The following is a 15,722-nucleotide window of genomic DNA, read 5'->3' as shown; positions in this document are numbered from 1 at the left end:
ACTGGATGCCACCGTAAATAAACACCAGCTGATGCAGAACTGCTAGATGGTATTTCCACATCAACCAACATAAATAAAATGTTTCCGTAGTGCTTGTTAAAATCCTGCTGAAATGCTGTTGGACATTTTCAGGACGGCACATGAAGATATGGTTAAAACTGACACATTCTTAATTTGTGGCTGGTATAAATTCGCTATTCATTCCAGTGTCCATGAAGTTAACCTCTCGTTGCGACATGTGGTGCATGGCCTATTGTGGTTATTTCCAGTGGCTTATATACTGCTAACACCACTCAAGTAGATTTGGTGATTGATGATCTGACTACAGAATCAACATTTACCAGTTCCCGTTTTGCAATTGAAATTGTAATGTTTAGCAGTGATGGAACTAATAATTCTATGAATATTAATGCAAGAAAGAGTCTGGATGATGAGCATACTCCAGATGCTAAGAATTTAGAGCCTAATTTATTTTTCAAATTTTACACATAGTTCATCCCAGATTTTAATGTCAGTTGTCTGTTTGTACATTTGTTTAGTTATTAGATGTATTACATTAAGGCTGAAGATGGCCAGCCAAGGCCGAAACTAGTCGCTAGTTTAATAATGTAATTTAAAAATATTGAAAAGGTGGACCATTATGACAATAATTTATAATTATTATTGTGAACACAATTCAGTACAAATGAAAACCATGAAGTTTATATCCTATGATAATGGGGAGCATGCAATTCCAAGCAAAGACTTTATCTTTCTTCACCGGTCTATGCCGGATGCGTAAGGTTTCAAGCTTTCTGAGGTGTGTGTGTCTGGTTCCATTGCTTTTTCTGTCCTCTTCATCTGTAAGCATGAATTATGGTTTTGATCCATACACTTGCTTTCCCATTTTGCATCATTTAAGGTTAAGTGAGACTGTCGTTGAACGGCCATATCTGATAATTGGAACTTCCGATAACCTAGTGGACATTGGTAATATTTATTCCCACTTGCCGATAGACTGTCAGTGGTTGCAGTTTTCTGTTCATTTTCTTTCATTCTGGAGGTGTACAGTATATTTTCTACGTGTGTAACCAACGAACTTCATTTTTGAAGTGTTCCATGGATATTTCCACTAGTAACGTTTTCTTCCGCTTGATGTTTAAAATTATGTAAAGTGTTGTGGCTATTTTCCAGGTTAGTTTACTAATTTGCCTTTGGGCAGGTATCTATCTCTGTTATACTCCCTCACCCCCTTGTTTTTTCTCTTATTTGTCTTTTCGATATCAAATATGTGCCATGGTTGGGAAACAATAATATTTGTGAAGATTAGTAGATTGCATGTAAATTTGTAAAAAAAAAAATCTTTTTTTCTTTGTTCTTTTTCTCAAATAGATTTTTTGTCAAAGCTATCAGTGCTCGTTTCTCGTGCCTTGGCAATCCTCCTTCCGAGCCTAACCCGAATTCCTAAGCTCAGCACTTACTTATTGTGCTCCTTATTTGATTCTGACATTGATTTCAAACCTTATACTTGGTATCCACTACTTTACATACAATTTACAAAATATTTGTTTAATGTTAACCTAGTCAATACTTACAATACCACATTTTGTGGTTAAATAATTATAAAAAATAGAAAGATCGTGAACATGTTTCGCCCTTCTTAATGGGCATCATCAGCACAATGGATAACCTTAAAACAAATAATTACAATTAAGACTGTTTACAATTAATGGTCATATAAAATTGGAATGAGACGTTGTGATGTTAAAAGTTATTATTCAATATCTTGATTAAATAGTTTGACGTGAATATTACAAACACAAGTTAAAACTATTGTAGTACAATTTTACAATATTGTCTAAAAATATATATATTTATATTGGTGAGAAGTTTTTTAATCGGCATTCGTCTGGAATTGAAATGGATCCTCTTCTTTTAACTTTTTGGTGAAAGTCAATATTATTGTTGTGTTAACCACCAAGTAGATTTGAAGAATAAAATATGTATAAAACATATATTCTTATTGTAGAAAATTAGATCAGGAATGAACATTTGGTGTTTCTTCTTGAGTTAAATTGGTTAAAACACATTCAGGTGAGAATACATTAAAATGGAATATACATTGAAAACCATTGAGATTTTCACAACAAATGGGAAGACTACTGTTATAGTAATAAATATTCCAACTAGTACATCGGAAAAATTTTCAATATATATTCCATTTTAACGTATTCTCACCTGAATGTGTTTTAACCAATTTAACTCAAGAAGAAACACCAAATGTTCATTCCTGATCTAATTTTCTACAATAAGAATATATGTTTTATACATAATTTATTCTTCAAATCTACTTGGTGGTTAACACGACAATAATATTGACTTTCACCAAAAAGTTAAAAGAGGAGGATCCATTTCAATTCCAGACGAATGCCGATTTTAAAAAAACTTCTCACCAATATAAATATATATATTTTTAGACAATATTGTAAAATTGTACTACAATAGTTTTAACTTGTGTTTGTAACATTCACATCAAACTTTGTAATCAAGATATTGAATAATAACTTTTAACATCACAACGTCTCATTCCAATTTTATATGACCATTAATTGTAAACAGTCTTAATTGTAATTATTTGTTTTAAGGTTATCAATTGTGCTGATGATGCCCATTAAGAGGGGCGAAACATGTTCACGATCTTTCTATTTTTTATAATTATTTAACCACGAAATGTGGTATTGTAAGTATTGACTAGGTTAACATTAAACTAATATTTTGTAAATTGTATGTAATCACTGTCGTCAATACGGACCAAAAATGAGGTTAATGACTTGTAATCCACTACTTTGTTCTTAATTTCTATCTGAGTTATCATTGGAGGGCACCTTAACATCATTATTATTATTATTATTATTATTATTATTATTATTATTATTATTATTATTATTATTATTATTATTATTATTGTTGTTGTTGTTGTTGTTGTTGCCACGGCCTCTTACTCCCCCCTATTACTTATACATACCATGGTTCCTTAAGCATTCTAAGATATTTAGAGTTCATAATTAATCACTCTTTAATTGATAGTTTTATTTATAATGTGTGTGTGTATATCATTTTTATTTTTTGATACAGCCCACAAGTGCAAGTTTCATTCCCCTAAAGTCTACAGAGATCCTGAATAGAGCAAGTGGAGGAGGGCTGAGTGTAATGGCACGTTTCACTCGATCACCTCACCTCTTTTCACCATCCATGGTGTCCATTGAGCTGATGTTCACCAACTTGGGAAACTCTGAAATAAACGACATCAAAGTTGGTCAGAAGGTAAGCCTAAACAATAAACCTAGTTTTGTAGTTCTATTACCTTTGTGATTCAGCAGTAAGGGAGATTGCATTTTTTTTAAAGCAAATGCATTCTCTCATCTCCATACAGGGGTGTGGGAGGTAAAGGCATATTATTCTTAAGTTTGGCATTAAGTGGGAGTGAGTGGTAAACTCCGTGCCTGGCTGCATTTGTCGCTGGAAATTAACCTAGTATTCATTTGTGGATAGGCCTAGTGCACTCAAGGCCGTTTGTCTCTCGAGAAGTGGAAGTCTTGCTTTTAAATTTCTATACCACCTCGACGGTTAAACCTATGTTCTTCTGAACGAACTAAGTACGCATTTACCACCTTGGTTAGGCAGCCCTCTAAGATCAGCCATACAAATGTGAGGAATTATACTCTTTAATTATTAAGTATTGGAAAGTAATAAACGAGTGTCAAATCAAGTCGTATAAAGATAGGAACTTGAAAAGGAATACATGATAGGACAAACACAGTGTAGGAAGAGGGAACAATAGAAAGAGAAGACAAGGTCAAACATGAAGGCTTTAAAGGACAAGGACAATCTCCACATCTTCACGCACTGCAGTCTTCAAATAGGCTATCTCCACATCACTCCCTGCTCTTCTACATCCATGTCTTCTCAGCCCCTGATAAGCTTGTTTCTGCTTCCCAGCTTCATCGGGAGGGTGGGCACCAACAGTCATTGAGGGACTGCCTTGACAGATCCTCGGTCTTGATTTGGGAAGTGTAGGATAATAAAAAACTGGGTAAATACAGGAAATGCTACTGACTTTACGTCGCACCGACACAGATAGGTCTTATGGCGACGATGGGATAAGAGAGATCTAGAAGTTGGAAGGAAGCGGCCGTGGCCTTAATTAAGATACAGCCCCAGTATTTGCCTGGTATGAAAATGAGAAACCGCGGAAAACCATGTTCAGTGCTGCCGACAGTGGGATTCGAACAAATACAGGAAATGGGAACATAAGATGAATACAGGTGGTAAAAGATTAGAATACAAAACGAACGCAGAATGAGAAAAGGATCCCAGCATGATAATATAAATTGGAAAGGAACAAACAAGTGTCGAATGAAGTCATGTAATGATAGGAACATGAAAAAGAACACATGAACATAATGATAGGTCAGTGTAGCAAGAAGGAGCAATAGAAAGGATGACAAGGATAAACATTAAAGGACAAGAACAATCTTCTTAACAGATCTTTTGTAAGTCTTTATGCCCGCCTTCGTGGTGAAGCTAGGAAGCAAATTTAGCTCATCAGGAGCTGAGAAGAGATGGATGTAGAACAACAGGGTTGATGAGGAGAAAAGATTGCAGTGTATGAAGATGTAGAGATTGTCTTTTAACATTTTAATGATTGTCATTGTGTGCATCCTAATATGTGTTCCTTTTCATGTTCCAGTCTTTATACAACTTGTTTACTTATTAACTTAACTCAGTATAATCTTTTACCTCACATCGACTCAGACAACAATGAGATAGGGCAGGTCTAGGATTAGGAAGGAAGCAACCATGCCTTAATTAAGTTACAGCCCCAGGAAATGCCAGATGTGAAAATGGGAAATCATGGAAAACCATCTTCAGGGCTGCCGACAGTGGGGTGCAAACACACCGCCTCCCAAAGGCAAGCTCACAGCTACATAACTCAAGCTGTGCAGCCAACTCATATGGTGCAACAGATAAACTTACTTGCAGAATAGGAAGTTTGGTTTAGTAGTAGGCTGATGATTCACAGTTTTAAAATTAGACAGCTCACCAATAATATAATATCTTCGCCATCTGTTCAGTCACAATTTTGAATTGGCAAGATGATAATTGAAATCCATAATTCTGTTCCCCTCAAATGCTAGATCATTGCAGTGCTAAAGAATAGTCTAATTCGGAAATTTGTGATAATTCAGACTGGTTTTCATCGCGAAGTAGAAAAGAAGAAATAACTCCATATATGCTCAAGGATGGGAGTCAAAGTACATCAGGATTTTTCTTTTCCACCTTTGCATGTGAGAGGCTGAGACTATAGAGTATGCTAGCCTCGTGTAAGAAGATTACATAAAAGTGCTTCTTCGGGACAGAGTCTAATGTGTCAGTATGTGAATATGAAGAGGAATGTGTTGATGAATGCAACCTCAGGCTGTAGGAATTATCCATACACGGTTAAAATCTCCAACCCAGCTGGGGATCGAACCCGGGCCCCTCCTAACCACAGGCAAGTATGCTGACTATTCAGCCAAGGAACTGGACAATATTATTATCGTCATGTGTGTGTGCGTGCGTGTCGAGGGGGGGGGGGGGGGTGTATTAAGTCGCCAACTGTATGTCCGCAGATAAGTCTCCAACTTAATTATCACTGCTTGAATCCAGTCTGAGACCTTACGTCAAACACATGCTCTCGATCTAGTGGCAGAAAATGACTTATAATGTACAAATGTGAAACTGCAAGCATTTAGGTACTGTTCTGTTGTTCTCTGCTTGTGCCCAAATGAATACAGTGAATCCTCACTAATTCAGACTACCCTAAATTAGAATTTGTGATAATTGAGGTTGGTTTTCATCGTGAAGTTTTCAATACAAATAATGTTTAAGTTACAACATATTTACTTGGAAATGCAACGCTATTTAGCGTCATCTTCAGCCAAAATGTGAGAAGTAGGCATAGGTGAATACATGCAAACATATACATTACATAAAATGTTACAGCATTATGAATAAATAAGGGTAAAAAGAGACATAAAATAGTGAATTACAAGTTTGGAACTTGTCAGTCATCAAACAGTCCATGAAGGGTGAATCAAAACTGTACGAACACGAGTTAGGACTCAACAAACACAATTTCTTAAAAAACATACACCACAACAAAACCCCGCGGAAGTTCGAGATGAACTTGGCAGTAAGTAAGTAAGTAAGTTGTATTGATTAGGTGGTCAATTTAATAAATAACTTACTGTTATTATTCTAATCAGATATCTCAATACGGACCAAAAATGATATTTATTACATGTAATATTATTACATGTTATGAACTTGGCAGTTAAAGATTCAAATTTTTTCAGACACTCTTCTATTAAATGTCGCCTGCCACCAGTATAGTACAAACATGAGTTAGAACTCAACAAACACAATCTTCTGAATGATGCACATAACTTTTTTTTTTTTTAGCTTACAATTGAGACGAACTTGGCAGTTAAGGATTCAAATTTGTAGTCACTTTTCACTAAGTGTCACTTCAAAACAAGCTGTGAAGGGTGAAATAAAATTGTACAAACACTAGTTAGGACTCAATAAACACAGTCTTTTAAAATGCATGTAACACATTCAAACTTTGTGTAAGTTCGAGATGAACTTGGCAGTTAAAGATTCAAATTTGTAGTCACTTTTTCATTAAATGTCACATGGGACGAGTGTAGTACAAACATGAGTTAGGGCTCAACAAACACAATCTTTTTTAAAAAGTATATAACATTTCAGAAACCAAGTACGAGAGGAACTTGGCAGTTAAAGATTCGTATTTGTAGTAATTTTTCATTAAATGTCACTTGTTAAGGGTGTAGTAAACATTTTCTTTGAGCTTTTGACAAAAGTATAATCTTCAGTTTGCGTGAAATGTTCTTCTGAGAGCTTTGAAGTTGACTGTGCTATTGTCTGTGGTCTATTGTTATGTTGCAACGTAACGTGTAAGGTGGAGACCAAGTTTCTGAGCCAAGGTTTCTATGATGTTCGCAGTTCAATGCGGGACCTGCGGTGTAAAAAGGAGATGTTTATAAAAGCTGGAAAAGTGAAGATAAAGAGACCTTGGGCTGTGATTGGATGAGACTCACATGAGGCGGTAAAGCTATGGCGCGTGATGAAGAGGAACTGAGCGCGATGGACTGCTTAGGTCAGGGGAAACAGCTATTGTTGGGGTAGGAGGAGAGACGGAAGGAGGAGGAGTTGTAATGGGAGGTGTGAGGAGTGGAAGGAGGGGGGAATTAGGGAGGGTGGTGCGGTGAAAGCGCGTGGCGTGAGAAAGTATTATGCATAATGTGAAAGACAGATCTATTATTCAGAATATTAATATTTTTGAAAAATGCAATGAGAAAGTCGAACAGGATCTTTGGTTTCTCGGAGATATCATTTAAGTTTAGGTTTGAATTGAAATGTTGATCTAAATGAATATGGCAGTTTTCAATGACGTCTAGTAACGAACCTTTGCTTAGAACTTCTAATACTTCAAGATCTTGATCTATTTCAGTAAAGGTGTGTTTAAATTCTTTCATATGTAGGCCAACCGCAGAAAAACGGTTGTGCTTATAGCATTGACATGTTCCACATATCTGATTTTAAATCTGCATCCTGTTTGACCTAGGTAAGAGCTATTGCAGTCTTTGCAAGAAAACCTATGTACACCTGATTTTGGAAAAGGACTACTTTTATTTATTGATGTAGTTATGCAGGATCTCTGTACTTCCATTGTTAGTGCGAAAGGCTATTTTAACATTATGTTGTTTTTTTTTAAACGTTAGTGACGTATATTTCTTTATTAAAGGTAAGTGTTGAAAACATGGCAGTGTTAGTTTCGTCTTTTATTAAGATGGTTTTTGGGTGATATTTGAATTTATTGATTATTCTTTTAATAAAGACTTCATTAAATCCATTAAATTTTGCTATAGAACGAATGATGTTCAGTTCCTTATTTGAGTTTTTTCTGAACATCGGAATCCTGAATGCTCGACCTACCAAGCTATCTTACAAGTAATAAATCTTATTGTAGACCGTATTGGACATCAGATATGAACATTAAAACAAGAATAATAGTTAACACCACCTTTCCACTACTTATCTTTCCTATATTTAGGAAATAAACATTACAACAGGCGTGGAAAGATGGGACATGTTTCGCTTAACAGTCGTAAGCATCATCAGCCAAAAATAAATCTTAGCCTAAAGTTAGGTCAGGGCCCTGAACCTAGTGTCCTTTACATATATGGCACCCTAAGAATCAACATTTATATTTATAAAATGAAAATAGGCTTAAAACTAGTGTGAAAAAACATGGAATGTTACATCATGACTAGGCAAGCACACAGATACAACACACGCAGCAACGGGCATAAATTTAACAGACCCCCTTGAACGGCTAATGTCTCCGCTCAACGCTCATCCAACATAAGAGATTTCAGTGCACGCACTTGGCATCTTATTTTTTCCGTTTTGGTCTTGAACTCCCAGCAAAAATGAAGCAGCTTCAGGCGTGATCAATGCTGTTTGAAGTGTTACTACTCCATGTCTGCTACAACATATGACTTCTCTCGCCCGTTCTCACGTATCTATACAAGAGTGGGATTTAATTATTTCTTCACTTAAAAGAATATAACCATCATGTTTTGTTATATATGAACATTCTTATTAACTGACTGGCAGCCATGAGTTTGATATTACACTGCCAGCTCTGTGTTGTACCTTATGTTTTTAACCTCTGGCAACACGATTACGTGTTTTTTCTAACTCAGCCATGATGAACACTCTTATATATTTTCACTCTTGTTTTTATGTTTGAGCATTCTGATTGATTGACTGACTGGTAACAATGATATCCTAATGATTTTAATTATTTCACTACCAGCTCTGTATTGTAGCCTACTTTCTGTTCTTATCCTCTGTCTCAACTCGATTTGTTTTTTCTCTTAGCCATGTTGTAACATTCCATGTTTTTTCACACTAGTTTTAAGCCTATTTTCATTTTATAAATATAAATGTTGATTCTTAGGGTGCCATATATGTTAAGGACACTAGGTTCAGGGCCCTGACTTAACTTTAGGCTAAGATTTATTTTTGGCTGATGATGCTTACGACTGTTAAGCGAAACATGTCCCATCTTACAACGCCTGTTGTAATGTTTATTTCCTAAATATAGGAAAGATAAGTATTGGAAAGGTGGTGTTAACTATTATTCTTGTTTTAATGTTCCTACCAAGCTATCACCGTATTTACTCGCGTATTAGACCCCCCCCCTTTTTTTTTTTTTCCACTTCTACAGTCAAAAATAATAAAGGGGGTCCAATATGCGATAACCTCAAAATTTTGTGCAGCAAACACATGATTTCTAGGTTATAAAGAGCTATAAATTGTACGTGTAAACATTCTATACTATTATTTAACAGACTTAGAATGTATTTAAGTTATATTGTCTATTTTCGTCGGAAGGCAGTATTTCTAAACGTAAAAAGACAAAAAATGGTGAACACGACTTTTAGGCCTACGGTACATATAAAAGTCCGTTTTAGTTACTCATATCACGTCATTCGTTACATCTCATTAACTCCTCTGGTGAGTTTGACATCAGGAAGGCCATACGGCCGTAAAAACTCGCTACGAAGATTCGTCTCACTTCATACTCTATCCCGTAGAAGAAAGGGATAAGGGTGTCGTTTATCATATGATTAAATATTGATACAAAAGAACTTAATGGCCAGTCATTTGTCTCTATCAGTTCAGCAGTAGGCCTACAACACAGTAAACCTGATCACTGCTTTCATTATCGCCTTGCGCCGCCAACTTCCCTGCCTTGCTACCGGCGTGTCGGCATTCTAAGTGACGTCATCTTCACTGCTATCTCTCGTTGGTCGCGGCTCGCGTCAGCCATGCTTCATTCTCTTTGAGCCATGCACTGCAATCAAGAGCATACGAGGTCCCGTCTTTTTGAACATTTTAAAAATAATTTCGTTCCTGACTATAGAGTCTAAACAGTGTAAATCTATTCCCAGTTGGTGTATATGTAGCAGAAGCCACTCCTTCCGAATGAAGCTGTGCTGTAGAAGGCATGCCAAACCATCAGCTGTTAACTAGCGTATGTTACGAGTTGTACTTCCGAATGTAATACATAGTAACTGGAAAACTTATTTTGATAACTGCGGCTGTTGAAACACAGACCCTTATTTTTAAGTATATTTCATGCTTGTCCTCTACATTTATCACATCAGGATTTACGTAAACAGCTGTCCATGAGATAAGACAGACCACATTGTTTAGGTTAGGTATATTATCACCCTGATAGTGCCAAAAGTTCGACGGAAAAAATAAAATAAAATAACAGGAAAATATACCGCATTTATGGATATCTACAGGTGTGGCGGTAATGTGTTTTATTATCATAATGTTTAATTTTGTACGTTCGTTGTCTCTTTTTTTATTAACGCATACCCTAGTATGTATTGTTTGGCGTCTCCGAAAATCGTTTAAAGTACGTGAGGACATAAAATTATTGTTATTTGTTAGGTACATTGGCGAGTAAAACAATCGTTTTAATTGGATACCTTTTATCACGTTTTAAACTTGCTTCTCTCCAAATATATACCTAAAATGGCCCGAGTTACGAGATATTAAATGACCACTTTGTTAATGATCTCGCCTACTGTATAAATAGGAACAACCACGAATATTTCTCAACTAAAGTCAACTCGTTTCCTCATCCCGAAGTGGTACAGCTCTTTTTAGACACATGCCTAGTTGAGGGGAGTTAGATGTACCGCTTTTACCGCATATCAACCTTCCTGCCATTCGTAAATCTCTGGCAGTACGGTACCGGGAATCGAAGTCAGACCCCCGTAAACGGCAACTAATTTTGCTAACCATTACGCTGGAGGACATTATTAACTACAAAACACAGACATATAACATGACTGATGCATGCTTGCAATGCACGGGTTGGACACAAAGCTAGGCCTATTCATCTGTTTGTGCGACGTCATCAGAGCTGCAATAGACTTACGCTACAGAGGCGGATTACGAAACACAGATACACCACATGGATTCGACGCGTTTTTCATTGCGTAGGTCGTACGAGCGAAACTATTCACAAATTTGTGCGATGTCATCAGAGCTGCAGTAAGACTTGTAGCCACTTCGAAGCAGAATCGTCATCATTCTCTGACGAATTACGTTGGGGGGTCTTATAGGCAAGATTTTTTTTTTTTCATTTTTTCGTCTCGAAAAGCCAGGGGAGTCTAATACACGAGTAAATACGGTATATGTAGCTGCTTTTTGTGTTTGAGGATGTAGCGAGTCATTTCTTATAGTAGTGGCCATTTGAGTGGGCTTTCTATAAATACTATATGTAAAAGAAGAGGGATGCCTATTGATTGTTAGGTCTAGAAAATTGATAGAATTATTTATCTCTGATTCTAAGGTAAATTTAATGTTGTGATCGATACTCTTAAGATTTTTGAGGGTGGATGGCGCATCTATAGAGCGTTCATCTAGGATTATAAATGTGTCATCCACATACCTAGCCCAGAATAGGGAACATGCATGATCCGGGGTTTTAATTAAAAATATGCTAATCTGATTCAAAATTTCATGCAGAATTCAAAAATGTGATCAGAATGTACAAATAATAACTCCAAACGTGATAAAAATCTACGAAGATGTCACGTCACGCAAGCACGCGATCTCATTGGTCTGACGTCATCGTACAGGTTGACTGAATTAGCAGACGAAGTAACACATAGTGTGCTGTGAGAAGCAGGATACACTTCACGTATTTCTACTTTACGTTAGTGTCTAGTATGGTTAAATTCGAGGTCTATACATTGGATAATAAGCTGAGTGGTATATTTTAGACTTAAAATGAATCCTGCGCAGACAGTGAGGCAGAAAACTTATAAATGGTGTAGAGTTCCGATGTGCAATAGCACATCGCATACCATACCAAACAAATTGTTTATAAATGTTCCAAAGACGCTAAAACTAGGGAGAAATGGATTTTGGCGAGCCGGAGAAATGCTGGTGATATGTCGGAAAAGTCTACAGTTTTTTTTTTTTGAAGATTTTAACGTAAGATGAATTTGTTTGAATTTTCAAATCACTTTTCCATGTCAGCTGTTCTAGTGGTAAAACTTTAAATTTTAATGTATGATGCTTTATTTAAATGCTTCAATTACATCTTGGAATATGAAAGTAAAAAACAGTGCATTAAATAATGCTGATTATTAAAGTATTCTCCAAACCTAACCTATGTTTTGGGTGATCCATGTCAAGATAATAAATCAAAGGGGCTATGAACCATTTTGACAGCTCTAATTCTACCAATATATCTTGGCATGGGACAGTTATGTATGTCTTTATTGAAGAGCTTAATTGGTAAAGAAATTTAGGCTATATCTAAATACTCTATAATGTAACAAAGAATAGGCGTGTACATCATGAAAGGAAACAACGTGAATTTAACAAATGTATAACTCTACACAAAACCAATGCTTGTCTGTTGGGGTCTTATAAGTTAACAATGCTCAATTATAATAATTATCATAATATTAATGAAATAAATAACATAATTGCACACAGGTGAAAATAGTGATGTAGGTGTTTAAAATATTATCCAACTTAGCCTAAGTTTTAGGTTATACAAGCCAAGTCAATAAACCGAAGGGTAAAAATACCGCGCGAGTTGGCCGTGCGGTTAGGAGCGCGCAGCTGTGAGCTCGCATCCGGGAGATAGTGGGTTTTGAACCCCACTGCCGGCAGCCCTGAAGATGGTTTTCCGTGGTTTCCCATTTTCACACCAGGCAAGTGCTGAGGCTGTACCTAAGGCCACGGCCGCTTTGTTCCCATTCCTAGGCCTTTCCTGTCCCACCGTCGCCATAAGACCTATATGTGACGGTGTGACGTAAAGCAAACAGAAAAAAAAAGTAAAAGTCACAGCACCCAAAGACATTCCTGTATTGAGCGACTAAAATGTCACCGGGACACTTTTCTTTCCTGATATGCTCAGCTTGTTAAAAGCCAAATGTAATTAATGTTATTGGCTTCACGCCCCGCTAACTACTTCTACGATTTTCGGAGACGCCGATGTGCAGGAATTTAGTCCTGCAGGAGTTCTCTTACGTGCCAGTAAATCTACCGACACGAGGCTGACGTATTTGAGCACCTTCAACTACCACCGGACTGAACCAGGATCGAACCTGCCAAGTTGGGGTCAGAAGGCCAGCACCTCAACCGTCTGAACCACTCAGCCCGACTTGTGAAAACTAGATGAAGTCATATTTATCTTTATCATGTTTAAATTTTCCCCTCCACAAAGATATTTAATTCTCTTTCATGGGCCCTGGAAGTGGGTAGGCCAGTTGTCCGAACCATAAATATATATTTTTTTGGGAATGATAGATTATAGCCCTATAGTACTATGATCTTTCTTTCCTTCTTTCTTTCTTTCTTTCTTTCTTTCTTTCTTTCTTTCTTTCTTTCTTTCTTTCTTAATCAGTGTATCCTTCAGGGTTGGTTTTCTCTCGGACTCAGCGAGGGATTTCACCTCTACCACTTCAAGGACAGTGTCCTGGAACGTGAGACTGAGTATGGGATGAAACTGGTGAGGAGGGCCATTACCTCGCCCAGGCGGCCTCACCTGTTATGCTCAACAGGGGCCTTGTTGGAGGATGGGAGGATCGGAAGGGATAGACAAGGAAGAGGGAAGGAAACGGCCGTGGCCTTAGGTGCCTGGAGGAGAAGTAGGAAAATACGAAAAACACTTCGAGGATGGCTGAGGTGGGATTCGAAACCCTTCTACTCAGTTGACCTCCCGAGGCTGAGTAGACCCCGTTCCAGTCCTCGTACTATTTGTTTTCAACTTTCATGGCAGAGCCGGGAATCGAAACCGGGCCTCCGGGAGTGGCACACATTAACCACTACACCACAGAAGCGGACTAGTACTATAATGCTGCCTATATGTTTATGTTAGTGCTGAAATCCGATTTCTTACTTTACTAATGCTGAAAGCCCGAAAATGTAATGTTATTCTTTAATAGGGGAATCAGTCTAGAAGGAAATGTTGAAAGTGATGTGATATCTATCCAGGTTCGTTGTTATCCTAATACTATGGGTTACAGTACATTGCACGTATATAAAAGACGCCACTTACAAACTTGCTTGTTATCCGCGAATTTCTGCGGCCACAAAAGTCACATTTTTCAAGAATGATGACATCTACACATGGTAGATTGTCTGACTGTGCTGTTTCGAACCTTTCTTCTGTCATTTCGAAGTTATTCGCGATCGTGAATAATAAACAATCGGCTTTTAGCAACGGCTGATGCACAACGGCTGATAGAGCTCCATGCGGTACTGGATCGTGACGTCACAGCGCGCCGCTTACGTCAGAGGCCGTTTCACTCGCCTTGCGGAAAGGCACTATTAAATATTTTTTTAATGGTAGAAAACAAGGCAACATACCACAATGTAATACGTTTACGTACTATTTCATTGGTGTACTCTTCAAAAAAAATATTTTTGAAAATGATGCATGTTCCCAATTGGACATTGGCAAATTTAATGTTATTGTCGATGGCAGTATGCTCTAAGAAATCAAGGTAGATCTCTGCTAAAATCCCCGAGGCAGGTGAACTCATTGCCAAACCATCTTGTTTGTAAATAACCTTATCAAATATAAAATAATTATTTTTAATTAGTAATCTTAAAATAGTCGTGAAGTCCTGAACTTCAAGTTTACTTAGTTAATTGTTGGCTAGTAAGTTTTTTCAATGATCGGGAATAATGAGTTAGTTTTTATACTGGGGTATATGTTGACTATATCAAAGGAGTGCATTGAATGATATGGTTGAAGTTTGAAATTGTCTAGTTTGTTTACTAATTCTACAGTGTTCCTGATAGATTTATTTGATGAGAATTTATAATATTTATTAAGAAACTGTTGGATAAATTGAGATAATTTATATAAAGGGCTTTGTCTGTAGTTTATTATAGGTTGAATAGGGACACCGGTCTTGTGGATTTTGGGTAGTGCTTTAGCTGTCCGCAGACCTGGGTTCATAGTGATTAACTTTTGTTTTTCTTGTTCAGTGAGGAGAAAAGATGTGTTTTCTAAATTTTGTTTCAATTGCCTTTGAATTGATTATGTCGGGTTCTTCTTAATTATCGAAAATAGGTCATTAAGAAATTCTTGGTTTTTTGAATGTAATTTGTTTTATTCATAACGACTGTTGTGTTGCCTTTATCGGCCTTTGTAATAATGAGTTGGTTATCTTTGACTTTCTTTTTAAGATTAAGAATGTGTTTTCTTTCAGTGAGAGAATCCTTGCTGTTTTTGGTGTTAGGGGTCACGATACAATTTTTAGAGAAAAAAACTTTTGTTTAATTGTTTTCTTACGTCCATTCTGAGTTCGTCTTGTAGGTCATGTGGCATTTTGTTGATAGCAACTTGATTCAACTACGAGTTTGGAGGCTGTAATGGCCGAGTTGAAGCAAGGGCAGTTGTGCTTTGGACCTTTCGAAAGAATTCTTTTATCATCATCTAAGTTGGTGTTGGACAGATTAATTACTGGTGGGTGGAATTGTTGTAAAGTATCATTAACGAGTTCAGGCTTGCTGTTAGGTTTAGAAGGGGAATTATTATGAGCTGCTTTATCCTT

At 36.9% G+C, this 15,722-nt stretch overlaps 1 protein-coding gene across 4 annotated transcripts in view; it reads left to right on the top strand.

Moving 5' to 3' along the window:
• Positions 1-15,722, top strand: part of rb (adaptor related protein complex 3 subunit ruby) — a 196,266-nt gene that overhangs the window by 156,899 nt on the left and 23,645 nt on the right. For all 4 annotated transcript variants that reach the window (XM_067137184.2, XM_067137185.2, XM_067137186.2 and 1 more), the window contains one exon: positions 3,115-3,303. In XM_067137184.2, coding sequence (XP_066993285.2) covers positions 3,115-3,303 — 189 coding nt within the window. The remainder of the gene's footprint in view (positions 1-3,114; positions 3,304-15,722) is intronic.

This window comes from Anabrus simplex, chromosome 1, assembly GCF_040414725.1.
Source record: "Anabrus simplex isolate iqAnaSimp1 chromosome 1, ASM4041472v1, whole genome shotgun sequence".
In the NCBI taxonomy this organism is placed as follows: domain Eukaryota; kingdom Metazoa; phylum Arthropoda; class Insecta; order Orthoptera; family Tettigoniidae; genus Anabrus; species Anabrus simplex.
This window is presented reverse-complemented; position numbering and strand designations above follow the sequence as displayed.